Source organism: Bolinopsis microptera, chromosome 5 (genome assembly GCF_026151205.1).
Source record: "Bolinopsis microptera isolate Bmic1 chromosome 5, MBARI_Bmic_1.0, whole genome shotgun sequence".
Classification (NCBI taxonomy): Eukaryota; Metazoa; Ctenophora; class Tentaculata; order Lobata; family Bolinopsidae; genus Bolinopsis; species Bolinopsis microptera.
The window spans coordinates 12,140,899-12,157,459 of NC_087076.1; the positions used below are offsets into that span (position 1 = coordinate 12,140,899).

A 16,561-nucleotide genomic window follows, 5' to 3' on the forward strand; every position below is an offset into this window, starting at 1 on the left:
CCCTAACCCTAACCCGAGCCCTAAACAATCGAATTCGTATTTTACTAGCCTGTCACGTGACCAAATCGGTTTTTTGCCCATAACTCTCCAGGGAAGCATTTTAACCCTACGTCATGGGGAGTGATTCGGAATCAGCGTCCAAAAATACACCGATTGCCATCACTTTCATGGGCCATTTTCTTGAAATTTGGGCGAGCGATTTAGTAGGAGCGCGATTTAGTAGGGGCGGCTTGTTCTACGAGCGTGCTAAATCAATATACACTCGAACTTCGAGATTTTTTGACCATATAAGGAAATTAGTTAGGGTTAGGGTTTTAGTATATGCTTCAGTGAAGAATTATGTTATTGGTTATGGTTTGAGTAATCCCTCCAGCTCCGTCCAGAGAACTTGACCATTGTTAATGGTCTGGCCCGGCGCGCGCTACTTCGTAGCACTTGCCGTCGGGCCAACATTTCGAGAAGAAAGCGGCACGCGCTACTTCGAAGAAATTTAGACGAGTAACATGACATCCTTCAACCAGAGAACGCGCTTCAGTGTTAAAAAATAAAAAGATATCGCCATCTCACAATCGACACTTATATTTGATGATGTCTATTTCATTATGTATTTGATGTTTGTTTACATTTGTTTTCCGACTTGTGGTAGCGCGCGACCGCCGAAGGCGGCACAGGATTCTACTTATTGAAAAAAGCGCGTCACGCATGGCAGTAAGCGTAGACTTTTGTATCACGTCGTGACCCCCACGGTCGTTTCACTATGGTGAAATCCTGTAGAGTTTCTATATTCTGATCTACGATACAGGGGAGCCGTGCACTCGTGCGCGGCGGGTCATACAACGTATAATATAGTATGACAAGTAAACTCGTGGTTATAGCATATATGAAATCATAAAGTGTAGAAATTAGGCGGAATGACAGGCTGAGCGCCGCCTACTACAGCCAAGTAAGATAAGTTGTGAGGGAAATGATTTCAGATCTGACCGTTGTTCATAAAGTTAATAGACGAATTGTCAATTCTTCACAGCTCGGCGAGGCCCAGTAGCACATTTTGCGAAAAGAATTACCTGAGGACTTCAGGCTATTATATTTATGCCTATAATCATGGAGATTAGGAGGAATAACAGGCTGAGCGCCTCAGCGCCGCCCGGTAAAGAATTATTTGATGCGCGGCCGCGCGGCCCAGTAGTGCATCGCGCTCAATTTCCCGACCCGTGATTAGTGATGGCGTATTTTATTATATTCCATATAACCTGGGTCCCCACCCAGTCTTTATTGTTTATAAACATGTAAATATGGCTGGTACGTGGAGTGACAGACCGAGCGCAGCCTAGTTAATTCCACATCGAAAAGTAGTATATAATAGTAGTGCAGTAAAAATAGCAGACGTAGATATAAATTTAAAGCCAGTACATTTGACATTGAATCGGCTAATTTTACTTCAAAGGGTTTTTTAAAAGTTTATTCAGATATTCATTGATTTTTGAAGGGCTTTTTAATTAGTGTTCTGAAACGTTAATTTAAATTTATGAATTTAGAAGTTTATTAATAGAAGTATACTATATAATATGTTATAGTTAGACAATTACCATTTCTGAATTTATTTATACATGTGTTTGAATGAATCTAATTAAACATGCATAAAATGACTTTGTTTTATTGATAACTTTTTTATTGACAATGATTTAAGCAGATAGTTGTAAAACAGTGTACTAATTGTTTTTATCTGTAGTTCCACTACATGCTCATAACCAACTTCCAACAAAAGGGCAACAATGCTGATAAGGCTAGGCTTAATATATCAGCAAGAGGATTGTGCTCTGCCAATTGCATCACTTGATTTAATTTATTGTCTACATGCGCATAATAACCTGTGAAGATGATGTGGACAAGTGATGTGGACAAGTGATGTGGACAAGGTGAGCTTAGTTTGACATTTTCCTGATGTCAAGGTGTTCTAAACAGCTTGATTATGTAGATTGATACGTGTATGAACAAACTCCCTTCAGATGTCAAGAACTGCTCGACAGTTTTAAGCTTTAAAGTTAGATTGGAAGGATTTAAGAAAGAAATGATTTCTAAAAACAGTGTAAATGATTTTTATTTTTGGAATGTTTCGAATGAAGTTTTAGGGAATTGTTTTTATCTATAAGGAAAGCTCTCCTCATGCATTAATTGTGCATCATCATATCATAGCTCTGTTAGAAGTTCTCTAGAAGCCACAATACATCTTACAAGGTAACACATTGTAAGAATTAGTTATCCTAGTGTGGGTTTATGTTAAGATTCTAGGGAATAATTGTGATGATTGATTGATTGATTGGGAACTGGGTTTTACTACCCCAGTTAATGTTTACTAAAAATAGATATTGAACAGCAATTTAAAATTGTAAATATACATATAAAAGTATGTATAAAGGCTGCACCAGCTGACTAAGAGTAATGAAACAGCGATCTCTGAACAAGATTCGCCTAAAACCAGATTAATCCCTTGAAAACTATACAGTTTTGTATAAGTGAAATAAAATGGTTAGATCCTTCGACAAAAACTAAGCACACAGAAGACAAATACTCATAGAGCTAAACTTTTTGATTTGCTCACAACACGAAAAATATTTAGAAACTCATTTTTGCCTCTCAAGGCTACAAATCTTCCCTTCACGAATGAAGAGTTTTTTGTCCTTCTCAATACCAGCTCTTCTTTTTAGCTCTAGGACAAGTTCTTTACGCTGAGCTCTCTCTTCTGCTGTACGATCTGGAGCTAGGAACACCCTCTTAAATCTCTCTGTTCCACACAGTTTACTCGACTTCTTCAGTATTTGTTGCACTATCGAAGAACTGGAAAAGGAAACTTTAACCGGTCTTGCAGCTGACGGTGATTTCTTGCCGATTCTACAAGCCTCAACTCGGGGTTTCTCTCCCAATGATTCCAATACTTCAGCGACTTTTGTATTGATCTCCTCATTGACCTCCTCGCATAGCCCATAGACCATGATGTTCCTACCCAACTCCTCCTCCAAAGCAATTTGCTTGGCAACTGATTTAATGGATTCTGTAGAAATCGCAGCTGAGTTCTCGATACTACCGGATTTCACCACATCGCTAAAACTTTGTTTAACTGAACTGACTTCTTTCTGAACACCCTCAAAAAACTCAGTCTTGAGATGTTCGTTAAACTCTATCGCCTTAGAAAGTCCTTCTTTTGCAGATAATAGTTGCTCCTGTAGTTTTATAACTTGGTCCTGCAGCTGTATCATACCAGACTGATACTGACTAACGTGTACCCTCTGATTTATGATCATGTTATGCTGTCTCTCAATGAGCTGCATGGCTTGCAAAAACTTTGCCGCTAAATCCCCCTTGTTACCAATTTTGTTCACGCTCTCATGATTTAGTTCTTGAACACAATCGACTTTACACTGTTTCACGGTATCAAGTAGGAACTTTTGTCCATCGGTCTCTACTAAGTCAAATTTGAAACGTTCTGCTACTGTCGGCATATTGTTGATCAGTTATACACAGTGTATAGTATCCGTAAAACAAGCTGTAGCTGCGAGTATGAGATAGTTGTTGAGATGATAAGCGCTGCTGATAACAGAGGCACAAATTAGCAACGAAATAAAAGCGTGTATAACTGCACTGCATATAATAATGTGTTATCAAACTACATCTTTACGTTTGAAGAGCTAACATTAATTTAACAAGATATCCATGCTTTCAAAACAACAATATTGTTGTTAGATAAAAATGTTATTGCTAATAATTTTACATTTCAGATCACATAGTGTTGAACAGACAGTAATCATCCTGCACCTTCTACTCCACATTACAGTGTATTTTTTAACGTTTTTTGAGCTTTTTCAATGGTATATACGTATTGCTTATATCCGTCCTGAAACATTTATCACCGCCAATACTGCCAAAGCAGTTAATGATATCAACCTCCACTATAATAAAATAATACTGAGAAAGTCACTGTTAGTAATGTGGAGCAAGTATTCTGGTCTAATTATCCAGAATATGAAACAGAAACTCTTGATCGCACTAGTGTTTATAGGGTGCCTTTAGATGCTCCATTCAGCAGTTCTAACCCTTGGCCAGACATTAAAGCAATATACTGTGTTAGACTACCATGCTTTTGTCTTTTTAAGGACAACCGGCGGAAAGCACGTGACATTTGATAAACTGAGAGACGGTATACATGTTTGTTTTGGGATAGAGTGCCTGTTTTCCTTTGATGGAAAACAGCGTGCAGATCCTATCGTCGGGGTGATTAGTGCCAACTCTGATTCATCCCTTGGTAACATTGTCAGCTATTTGAAAGACATACTAGCAACGAATAGATATCACGTAGTGAATGACAACTGTCAGCATTTTGCTAAAGACATCTTCGCTAGATTTAATGCAGTTAACGCAAAATGGGTTTTTAATTCATTCACTGATATTATGCTCAACCCGAGCTTATTATTATTATTTAATGGAGAAACTTTACTTCACTCACTGCTAACGTTTGCTTTTCTTATCTACGAGCTGTATCTTCTGATCTATGAGAAAAGAGACTTTGTAATTTTTCAGTTCGCTTTTTATGTAATGATACCAGTCTCACAGTTGATACTATTTATCCACGATGAGAATACGATGAGGTGGTTTATCTCGGTAACATGGATGACGTTAATCTTTGCTGTGTTATTGGAATGTATATTCTATACTCCTCTCGGTGCTTATAGAAAGCGAGTAGTTTACTATATTGAGATGTGGCGGAGATCTGATTCTACGTTCTACAAATATGTTATGTTACCACTGTGTTATGTGATGGTTTATGTGTCTTGTATTATCAAAATGTGTCTACTGCCTCTATGTGTCTTGTACTACTATGCTTCATAGTGTGTTGGAGTACCTGACTACACGTGTGTCTGGTTGAACGATAAAGTTGTAAATTATAGAGATTTAATTATGTACCTAAGTTTACAGGACTAGGTAACAGGTTTCATTAACTTTTCCTAGTCTGGTCGAGCTCAAGTGTAGAATATATGGCTAATCACCATTATTAATCCCAACCCCTTCGGCTTTTCCTCAGTTACCTTCCATTTCTCAAGGTTGACCAGTCAGAGGAATTATTCAAATGCGATCTATCATAAACTCTTATATATAAAATATTTCCTGTAACTTCGTTCATTGCATGTTACGTGACTGAAGAACACTCACTATGTCACATAGTGACGAACACTCACTATGTCAGATATAATGCAATTAATAGCAAGTTCCCCTTTATTGTCAATCCATCAACATTATAACTGGTATATAGAAACATGCTTTTCTAATTTAAGGTTTAACCATTCTTGAAGGATTTGGTATATACTTTTAAATTTATATTTTGTTCTTTTAAAAAAGTTGTGTTTTATTGAAATTAGAAACCTGTACACCACCACTATTGAGATGCTGTGCTGACCCTGATGATTAATTTGCTAAGTATATAAATAATATCTCATTTCAGCTCAATATGTACTCACCACCAAATGCGATATATGAGCTATGATAAATCCAATTTCTTGCAAAACACGAGCTTAACTGATTAGTTAATTAGTTACTCATTTTCAGCAAATTTAAACATGGCTGCAATATCCGAGCGTGAGTTGGGAGTATTTAAGGCCAGAGGGGGGGGGGGGGGGGGGGGGGGCGTGAATATAAGATTAATTGTCTTAAAAAAGAAAATTAGGGGCTAAGTTAACCTCATATTTCAAGAACAGAGGCAAATATCAAATTCTGTACAATAGAATTGTGTGAAAACAAGGAACACCTGTGCCAAGTTTTAGGTCCTGGGTGTGGCCAGTCTTTTCCAAAAGTTGAGCTCTATCTGAAAAAAGATATAAAGAGTTAAAGTTAAAGTTTTACATGTAAAATTACAGGTAAACCTCAAATTTTGGCGCGCAGTATCTCAGCAACGTAAGGTCAGATATTTATGCGTTTTTTCCCTACTTTTTCGTCTCTCCAGCAGCTCAATCACATATGTGAAAATTGGAAAAATGTAAATTTACCCTCCACCCCTCTGTCCTTAAGTTTACAGCTGTTTGCAGTTCAATGTTGGATACATTTTAATATCTGCATACCATCGCGGAGAAGAACTGTGGATTTAAATATCTACAGTTAATAAAACAAATATTTTAATAAAACAAATATTTATTTTTACGGCACAATCAAACAATATCGATAATAAATAAATCAGGGGAGGTTTGAAGAGGTTTCAACCTTCAAGTGCCGAAGGCCACTGCTTATCTTTAGGATTTGAGAGTGACCTGTGCTTGAAACCCCCTCAACCATCCACTACTACTATACGTCAATATACTTATTATACAAATATAGAAAAATATAATTATCTAAGCTAAAATTGCTTATTGGTCTAGTTTGGTGACATAGGAGAGCCCAGTTGAGTTTTAGTTTAGGTTTGTGTTTTAAATCATAGTTTGAAAGGTTAGCCATGTTTCATGGCAGAGAGAGATATCATGTGTGCAGAGCCGTACCGGATGTAGAATATGAGATATATTATAGATTAGTTATATTATTAACTTGTTTATATTAACTTATTTATTATATTATATTTACTAGAACATTATAACAGGCACCATGTCTATCTTCGATGAAGACGAATGTGGAAATATAGGAGAGGAAGTTTTGGGAATTTCTGCGTTTGAAATTCTGTCAATTATCAGAAATCCGATAAAGATGAAACCTCAACTCCATAACCTGTATTACTGCGTATGTGTTTATTGTTAAATTCTTGAACAACTTTTTAATTAATGATTATCATAATTATTTTAACATCAGCATAGTAATCAGTAGAATCGTTTGGAATAGTAACGTTGATAATGTCAGTTATTATAATATTATGTTCTTCATTAGTGTGTTTTAAAAATCATAATTTTATTATAATATAAGTTGTAAACTTTATGCTTCCTCAGCTCCTACAAAGGCTGTGCCCTCATTTGCCACAGTCGTTAGCTCACTTGGGAGACTTACCCTCACTTGATGTTGCTAGCATTTGGCAGCCACACAGGTTGGTAGAGATTTAAATAATTTAATTTTAATCAATTAATTTTAAATAATTAATTTAATTTTAATTAATTAATTAAATTAACTAATTAGTTTGGGTGGTATTTTTTCGTTCTCGATTAAATAGTGGTTCCCAATACTAGTATACCTAGTATGTTTAGTTTAATATCAATCATATTATAAGAAACATTTTTGATTACATTGAATACATGATATTATAGAATTGTTATAGATGGCATATTATGGTGGCATATTCTGAGGAAACAAGCGATTAGTGAACTAACGAAGCGCCTAAATAAAATCATTAATCTACAGAATTAAATTAAATTTCTTCTATTTCAGTTCAATCAACTTTGGTCTGACACGCTTAGGAGGCTTACTGACGAAGAAGCTAAAAGAACTTCATACAGACTACGTATTCACGTTTTCTGATTTAATTAAACCCAGAAAGTCAAGAACCCTCGAAATTTATTCGTTTCTTCTAAATGCAGCAATATTCGACCAAGCAAACAGGTAGGTTATTTGTGATCTAATCAGGGTCCTTATTTGTTGCTGAAAAAATTGTTTTAAGTCATTAATTTCTCTTTCCCTCGTTATAAATGGATTTATTAGGTTGGGAAGGTTCATCAACTTCCATTTTAGCCCTTCAAATTCTTTGCATTCTCTTTTGGGCTTGTCAGGGTAACCACAACAATAATCTTCAGAGCGGAGAGAGATACAGGGTTTGAAAATATCAAGAAGCTGAAAGAAAGAAAGAAACAACTGTCTCAGCGTAATAACTTCGACAAGGACATCAGAGATAGAAATGAAAGAACAATCAATCAAGTAGGGAACTTGCAACGAATTCAATTATGATAATTATTACTGGATAGTGGACCTGAATCCATAATTATTGGACCTGTTTTCATAATAACCTGACTTAAAACCATTGGTAGCGATTAATAAATTAAGAACAGTGCTGCAGCGGGCACAAGTCTTTTGTATTTATCAACACAACATATTTATGAGATCTTTCTTATTGCAGAAGGAATACGCCTAATCTCTTAACAATAATAATATAATAATATTTAATAAAAATAATTAATTAATAATTAATAATATAATAACTACCTTAAACTCAGTTGAATGAAGCGCTCAAGGAAAGGAACGCAAAGAAGACAGAAAATAATGATACAAATCGCGACAAATGCAGTGTGAGTAACATTCAAACTTACATCTTTAGACTTTAAAAGTGGGGGGGGGGGGTTGGGGGGGGGGTTTGGGGGGGGGGGGGGGGCGTAGTATATTGTGGGCCCTGTAGATATTTAATAAACTATGCAGCATATCGTCTCCGGTGTTGGTGAACAAATCAATTAGTATAGCCATGATAACAACGGTGTCGTTTCCACTCTGAAAGGTGACTGTGGAAATAAAACCTTCCATAAATTGAAAATTCACAGGAATCTTAACACTGTTTTCATTTGCAGGAGTATCATACAGTGAGTGGTGCTGTTGCGCAAATCGAACAGAACATTAATCTGAGGGACGAAGAGATCCAGGAGTGCAGAATGATTGTGAGTAGATATTTTGGGGAGGAGGGGGGGGGGGGGGCGGGGGGGGGGGGGGGGGGGAGGAGGGGGGAGAAGGGGGGCTGTAGTGACTAGTGTCCCAAACTGTTTTAGAAATTAGAGTTTCTTCAAGCCTAAACTGACAGATATTTTAAGGAAAGGATTTTAATTGAGAACTTTGATTAGATCGCGGAGAACTTATCACCGAAGATTGGGACGTTAAAGGTACAGTTACTCGACCCTAACTTGGATGAAAATGTTGAGAAAGCTACGCTGGATGTGGAGAAGTTGATGGAAGAAAATGCGATTAATAAACAGGCCATGAATAACAAACATAAAACGGTAATTGTCAATTCAATGTATAACTTTTATTTTTTAAATTTTAGATTTTTTATTAATATCTTAGTTATCTAATTTTTTCATTCTATCAACAACACTACAGGATTCATACCAACTAAACTGTATGTTTTCACTTAACACGAAGGTTCCACAAAATTGACTCGAATCAGTCGCCCCTTTATTGAATTACTAATTAATTATCATTACTAATTATCATTAACTAATTATCTATTTTCTAGGAGGAGTGTTGTATTAACTTTGATGGGCAGATAACAGCTACCAGAAGCCATTTAAAGGAGACAACTAGGATCACCAAAACTAACGAGGAAAGATTCTCTGAGTCGCTCTCACTCCAGGTAATATACGTAGGGAGGCTATGTTGCTCATATCTGGACACGTGATATCTGGACACGTGATATCTGAACACGTGATATCTGGACACGTGATATCTGGACACGTGATATCTGGACACGTGATATCTGGACACGTGATATCTGGACACGTGATGTCGTGACTGCAATTGCTATTTGGTCAACACACTCAAAGCAATCACGTTTCTATAACATTTTGTTCAACATTTGGTCCAACATTAATTTTTTACATCTACAACAAATGTATGCAAACTTGAAAGGTTGAATTTTTCTCATTCTGAAATATCCGAAATTCATGTTCCAGCGTAATGAAACTTTTAAAGTTAACATACTTTTGTAACTACAGAAACAGGAAGACAGGATAGAAGGTGAGCTTGACGAGCTGAGACGAGAGATAGAACTAGTTCAGCAGATGGAGAGGAAGACTGAGAAGGAAGAAATTGTTTTTAAAACTAAAATACAGAAAGCAAACCACACGGTTAGTGAAGTAGGAATTATCTTTCTGGTGATAATTTCAAACCATTCGTTTAGTTAGTAAAACCGATATTTTCCTCTTATGTTTAACTCTTTGAACTGTTTAATCACCTAATTTTCTAATCTATGATCACTGAAACCAATCTAGGTGGAGGAGATGCTGAAATTAGAGCGGGAAGCGGACCAACAGCTGAGTGGTAAGATTGAGGATCTGGGGGAACGCTACACGGTATGGTTGAAGGTGAAGAGTGAAAGAGAGGATTTGAAAAACGAAACTGAAACTTCAAACGCTATCGAGGAGCACGTTTCGGTGTTTTTTGGTGGGTGGTTCTTAGTTGATTGTTTACGGTTTAAATAATGATGATTTTAAAAGCACAATATCATTGTATCACAAGGGTTATGGGATTTATTTGTTCCTTTCTTCAATTAAACAGCATTCAAATATCCTTTCTTCAATTAAATAGCATTCAAATATCTTTAGTTCAATCAAAACTACAATGGGACACGCCCTTAATTAATTTCATTAAATTTTATGATCCTGTAGTTTCGCTTCCTTGAAGCTTAGAAAGTGTCTTAAGAAAGTTACTAAGTGCTAATTTATCCTGCTCTCTGTAAAACAAATAGGTATAGGTATTTATGAGGTTGTCCCCCCCCCCCGGCCCGTCCCCCCCCCCCCCCAAACCCCATGTAACCATTACCCTTCCAGACGAGTATACCAAGTTCCGGGAGTCACTAGAGGAGCCTGGCCGTATATTAACAGCAGCTCTAGTAGTCAACAAGAAACAACTTCAACGTGTTTCTCAGGTAAATGCACCTTTTTTGGGACGATAATATTCGTGACGAAATGTTGCCCGAACCACACCACACATTTCATTTGCAATTCTATAAAATCTATTTCTAGTAAATTATAAAGATAACATTATATAACTTTGTATACATTTCACAGATTACTAAAGTTCAATTTCCGGGCATAGCTGGACTACTAAGCAATACTGTCAGGGACATCAACCTGCATCTCATAAAACCAAACGCTGGTATGCGATTTATTAGTAATTAATTAATTAATTAGTTGATTAATTAGTAATACGTTAATTATTATTATTAGTACTTATTAAGAAATTAAGATTAAATTACATTCTTAAAACTTAAAAGTTTGCCTTTGTCTCGCTGACAAGTTTCCATTATTTGATTTATTTGTGATAGAGCGGGTTTCTTTATATTATAATTCATAGCTTAATATCAATATTCAATAAGAATCTAACCATTAACATGTTGGTCAGGTAAAGATTACTTTGATTTGGCTGGTATTGATAGTATCGCTAATTTAGTGTCTCTTCTCGTGACCAAGTTCAAATTCGTACAAAACGAGTTTAAAATGCAACGGTAAGATGTCCCCTCTTGTTCAGTAAAGTTATTGAATAATATTTCTTGCTACCGCAGAATTTCCAGTTTCCCTCTTCCATTCTTGTCTTAAAGTATAATCCCTTAAAACTGTTAAAAGTTAATATCACTTTATTTCCAAACAGGGTTATTGACACATCCTCGATAGTAGAACTATTCGAGCAAGTTCTTGCTGATATCGACTCTACTAACGATAAAGGTAGGTTCTACAATCTACATAATATTATCATTATTCCAACTTATGCATTAAAATATTTTAAATGCAATATGTATACTTACTACTTGGGCTGAAACGGTGCGCTTTCGAGGAACATAAATTAAACACTTGTGATATGAAGACGTTTGAAATCAATGCTCAACTTCAAACACAAGATATTATTTTATACACTTTATACGGTCTCAAATTTTGAGAATGACAAGTAAGACCACACTCGTTAGGATCATTTCTACAGTATGTGTCCCACCTTAGTCTTCTACAAAAGACAACCGATTCAGTCACGATGATGAGGTTATCCTTTGTTCCTGAGCATGAAACTAGCTTCTTCTGAAGCATTGATGATTGTTCACCTGTTACCTTGTGTGACGGGGAGGGAGCAAAGGCAGCCTGAGTGGCCCATTATATAGTTGAAGTAAAATTGAAAAGTATCTTCTCGGTGAACTTGGCCAACAGTCATTTCAAGCTAATTAATTACCCCACAGATTGATACTGTAAAAACCAACTGAATATTACATCACAAAAACTTGTTAACAGGATAAATCTTTATCAGATGAAGCAGATTTTATGCCCGTTCTGAAAACAACTCTAAAAGCCCTGAACAACAAGCTGCTGACAATAAAAGTAGAGGACAGCAAATCTTGTGATGTTCCTAAAGTAATTCCTGTCAACAAGTTCCCTGTGGTTCAGTCGAACAAGGGGGATTTCAACAAAATATTACAGCTCATCTCAAGTTTGGGTGAGTTATCTCAGTGGGAATTTTACTGCTGAAGACCGACAGCAATAATGTTTGCTGAATTGCAAGTTCTACTCGTCAGTTTAAATAAAGTTCACAATGTACTAAACTTTTGAAGTTCACACGATCGTCGTTAATCTGTATTTCCCGTATTTTTAAGCTGTGAATTAATGTTTCAGAGGAAGACTACAAATCTTTGGAATGTGTACAAAACCTCGCTGAGCAAGCTAATTCTGAAAAGCAAAGTACCCAGTGTGAGTTATTCTTTAATACATCTGACTATGTAATGTTGAATCATTAAATACGGTCCGGTAATAAAGTTGTTTATAAAACTCCGATCAAAATGTGACCTGCTAACCCCCCTACAGTGAGGGATGTAAATTTGATATAATACACTTTTGTTCAATAATAACTGAACAGTTATTATTTTAGTTCCTAACATAAAGCTGTATTATTTTATTTTCTAACAGAAATTTCTTAAAATAATTAATAACCCCCCTACAGTGAGGGATGTAAATTTGATATTAAACACTTTTGTTCAATAATAACTGAACAGTTATTATTTTAGTTCCTAACATAAAGCTGTATTATTTTATTTTCTAACAGAAATTTCTTAAAATAATTAATAACCCTTCCCTCAGTTGCTATTGACTGGATCAGTGCTGTAGTGGAGGCATTTGACAGTGTACTACTGCACGGAGTTGACAGACATGGACTTCAGGGAGGCAATGTTTTACTGGGTTAGCTAGTCTACATTTTGATATAATATATATTCGATATGAAAACAGGAACATCTTTAGCATTAACGTTTCAATCTAACAACAACCTAAAGGTGAACTTTTAAAAACCAATCCATTTATCTTATCTGGGTGTTACTTCTAGATTTACACCCACAACTAATAACCATAGAACTATCAGTAGTTCAAGTAATAATCTTTAATCATTACTCTTATCGCAGAGTACGCCCAAGAGCACGTCATAACTCAAGCCAAGTTCAGACAACAAAAATTACAAGAGGAGTCGGACCAGATTAAAGCTGATCGAGTCGCACGCCTTCTTCGACAAAAGATTGGGGAGGAGGAGAAAAAACTTGCTGATTTCAAAGCTGAAAAGAAGATACTTGAAGAGCGGCATAAACTGGAAGAAGAGGAGGAAAGAAAGTTTCAAGAAAGAAAGAGGCTTGATGAAGAAAGAAAGCTCGAGAAGGAAAGAAAACTTGAAGAAGAAAGGAAAATTGAAGAAGAGAGAAAGCTTGAATGGGAAAGAAAGCTTGAAGAAGACAAAAAGGTTGAAAAAGAAAGAAAGATTGAAGAGGAAAGAAAACTTGAAGAAGAAAGGAAAATTGAAGACGAGAGAAAGCTTGAAGAGGACAATAAAATTGAAGAAGAGAGAAAAGTTGAAGAGGAAAGAAAAGTTGAAGAAGAAAGGAAAATTGAAGAAGAGAGAAAGCTTGAAGAAGAGAGAAAGCTTGAAGAAGCGATAGAGCTTGAAAAAGAGAGAAAACTTGAAGAAAACCTCACTCCACCTACTGACAAGGAAAATGCCGATGCGAGAAAAGGGAAGATAAGAAGGCAGACTTTCAACGTAACTCAACCCGCCAAAATGAGGAGACTCTCGGAAGATCAGGAAAATAAGCCAAATAATAACGCTACTTTCACCAAAAAGAGGGTGGAGACAATGGTTACTAACAACACTTATACCAAAGAATTAGAAGTGGAGACTGTCTCGAGATCTAGTGCTCCTTTCCCTGATTCAGAGATAAGTTTTAACACTCCAAAAAAGAACGAAACCGTTGTGGTTGGCAAGAGCAAACACGCGGCTGCTGACCGCCGTAAAACTTACAAAGTACCCTCCCCAGTCGATGTTAACCTTATCAAGAATTCTACCAGAAGATCCAGTTTAGTGTTCACTCCGGAACTCATGAAAAATGCAACACGTCCCTCCAATATTTTACCTAGATCCGGTACACCACTTCTTAGATCCGGTACACCACTGCCTAGATCCGGTACACCACTGCCTAGATCCGGTACACCACTGCCTAGATCCGGTACACCACTGACACCGCAACAAGAGAAGCTAATCATGAAGTATAGCAATGTTGTGACGTCTGATACACCACGGAGACGATCCAAACAAGGTCGTATGTCTTCTGCTCCCTGTACTCCACTGTTCAGGATGGCTTTTAGCAGACAGACGTGCCCTAAAACTGAACCCCCTAAATACACCTGGAGAACTCCCCAGGTATCCAGGTTGAATGTCACCGCTCAGTCCCACCCGTCTCTGTTCAGTGAAGCAGATTTTCAGTTATCCTTTGCCTCGAGAGTAACGCTGGATGAAATTGATTTGACCCCAGGAGGTGAGGAAGTTTCCAAATCAGTGAACAACTTCAACTACACACCATGTGCTCCCCGCATGGCAGAGGCTAGATCTCTGGTTCCCCCCACCTCTAGTGGTAAACTTGACTTCTCCTCATCTGCTAAGAAACCTGATATAAGCACGTTAAGAAGAAGAGCTCCTTCATACGAATCTCCTATGAAATTGGAACAGCCTGATTTTTCCAAAGATGAGATCAGCTTCAACATGGAGAAGAGTGGGACTGAAGATGTCGCTCCTCCTCAAACTGGTGAAGAAGAGGAGAAAGAAGAGAAGGTGTCCTCAGAAACATCAAATATTGAAACTCTTAATAAAGAAGGTGCCAGTTTAGACCTTAGTTGTCAAACTGACGAAGACAGAATGTCAGTCGAAGAAGAAGTTCAAACAGATCCAGTTGCTCACGATGTCGGTTGTGGATCAGATAACTCTCAAATAGACTTTGAGACAGCACAAAATGAGGAAGATGAGCCAGAGCCAGTCAGTAAAGATGTGGCATGCGGTAGGACGATTATTGGGGAGTGTTTGGAAACGTCGGTGGCATGTGGTACATCCTTCTTTGATGAACGCAAAAACAAGTCTGTTGCTTGTGGTAGAACTATTATCGAGGATAAGACTATCGTTGAGGATAAGACTATAATGGTCGGAACTGATCACCAAGCTAGGTCACAGGCTCCTAAACAATTAAATCCATTCTGTCTGACTCGCTTCTGCCTGAGGTTATGCCTGAAGAGAGGATGTCTCCTGAGATTATGCCTGAAGAGAGGATGTCTCCTGAGGCTATGCCTGAAGAGAGGATGTCTCCTGAGGCTATGCTTGAAGAGAGGATGTCTCCTGAGGCTATGCCTGAAAAGAGGATGTCTCCTGAGGCTATGCCTGCAGAGAGGATGTCTCACGAGGCTATGCCTGAAGAGAGGATGTCTCTTGATGCCAAGGTAATGTCTCCTGATCAGCCAGCTGCAGATCCTATCGCTTCAGACCATGATGGTCTCCAAGATGCCACTTCTGAAGAGCATATCCTGGAGGAACCGGTAACAGCTGAATCTGTACCAGACGAAGCTACAGCAGAGAGGGAAATTGCTCTGAATGCTCCATCTAGCCGCAAAAGAACTCCACCTGTTGACAATTCTTCGACAGAATCAGGCTCGAAAAGCAAAGAGAAGACTAAGCAATCAGGTGTGAAAAATACAATCGTTGATGGGCCCAGAATGAAGCAAGTGAACTTTGGTCAAGCATTCTGTTAAGTTTCGAGTTCAAGTTAACTCGGAAGCGAGACTTATCCTCACATTGAATAATTGGTTATTTGAACCCTCATAATTAACTAATTATTAATATTCTGATAGTGGTGAATTTAGAGTCGAATTTCTCATGTTAATTTTGACTTATTTTTAATGAATTGATCTATAAATCGGGGAATCGCAAGTTCTCTTGAAGACAATTACCAGACGACCGAGAAACATGTAGCAATGTCAATGGTGCCACTTTGTTATTGGCTAAAACGGCAAATACAGTACATTTATCATGTTTACTGTTTAGTTAGCAAATTGATCTAGAATTGTTTAAAGAAGAATTATAGAATAACAATAAATACAACTTTGCACGATGGTGTTGCCCGCCGGACACTTTCTTATTTCGATTGTTGTTTTATTCAAAGTTGTATGATATTTGTTTATCATTGATACAGATGTACCTTTCTATGCGAATTTTGAATCATCGATAATATGTTTTTTCTGATTGAAATTTGGATAGCATTACTGTAATTTTCCAAATTGTATTTTAATGATCAAAAACAAAATGATACGGTGTATCTTTTATTTGCACAAGGTTTTTTCAATAATAATTTGCACATCACTATCCCGTACTTACCAAAATTAGAGCAATGGGATAAAGGAATGTGATCGTGTGTTATGATGATTTGGTTCTCAGGAATCAATAATCATGATGATATATGCTGAATGTGCAATTCCGAGAAACTGAACCCACAAAATTTAAAACGGTCTTCTCAAAAAGAAAACGTATGGCGCAATGAAGTACTTTGTAATGCTTCAGCGTTTCCCGCCAGATT

General features: G+C 37.1%; 1 protein-coding gene and 1 non-coding gene across 4 annotated transcripts; both read left to right on the forward strand.

The window, feature by feature from the left end:
• Positions 1 to 6,604: 6,604 nt before the first annotated feature.
• LOC134816081 (calponin homology domain-containing protein DDB_G0272472-like) lies at positions 6,605 to 16,281 on the forward strand. 3 transcript variants are annotated; one of them, XM_063824818.1, is made up of 19 exons: positions 6,605 to 6,750; positions 6,954 to 7,048; positions 7,387 to 7,557; positions 7,749 to 7,869; positions 8,166 to 8,237; positions 8,511 to 8,597; positions 8,778 to 8,933; positions 9,170 to 9,286; positions 9,648 to 9,779; positions 9,924 to 10,095; positions 10,482 to 10,579; positions 10,722 to 10,809; positions 11,056 to 11,158; positions 11,302 to 11,375; positions 11,944 to 12,129; positions 12,306 to 12,380; positions 12,768 to 12,866; positions 13,085 to 14,089; positions 14,127 to 16,281. In XM_063824818.1, exons 1-19 carry the CDS (start codon positions 6,619 to 6,621, stop codon positions 14,183 to 14,185), a joined length of 3,042 nt encoding a protein of 1,013 aa, XP_063680888.1. In that variant the 5' UTR covers positions 6,605 to 6,618; the 3' UTR covers positions 14,186 to 16,281. The 3 variants fall into 3 exon arrangements, with proteins under 3 accessions (XP_063680888.1, XP_063680887.1, XP_063680886.1); XM_063824817.1 differs by having other exon boundaries at positions 13,085 to 14,080; positions 14,123 to 16,281; XM_063824816.1 differs by having other exon boundaries at positions 13,085 to 16,275.
• Positions 11,598 to 11,789, forward strand: LOC134816195 (small nucleolar RNA U3). The gene has a single exon (XR_010160381.1). It is a non-coding gene; the product is annotated as a small nucleolar RNA U3 (small nucleolar RNA).
• Positions 16,282 to 16,561: the final 280 nt, after the last annotated feature.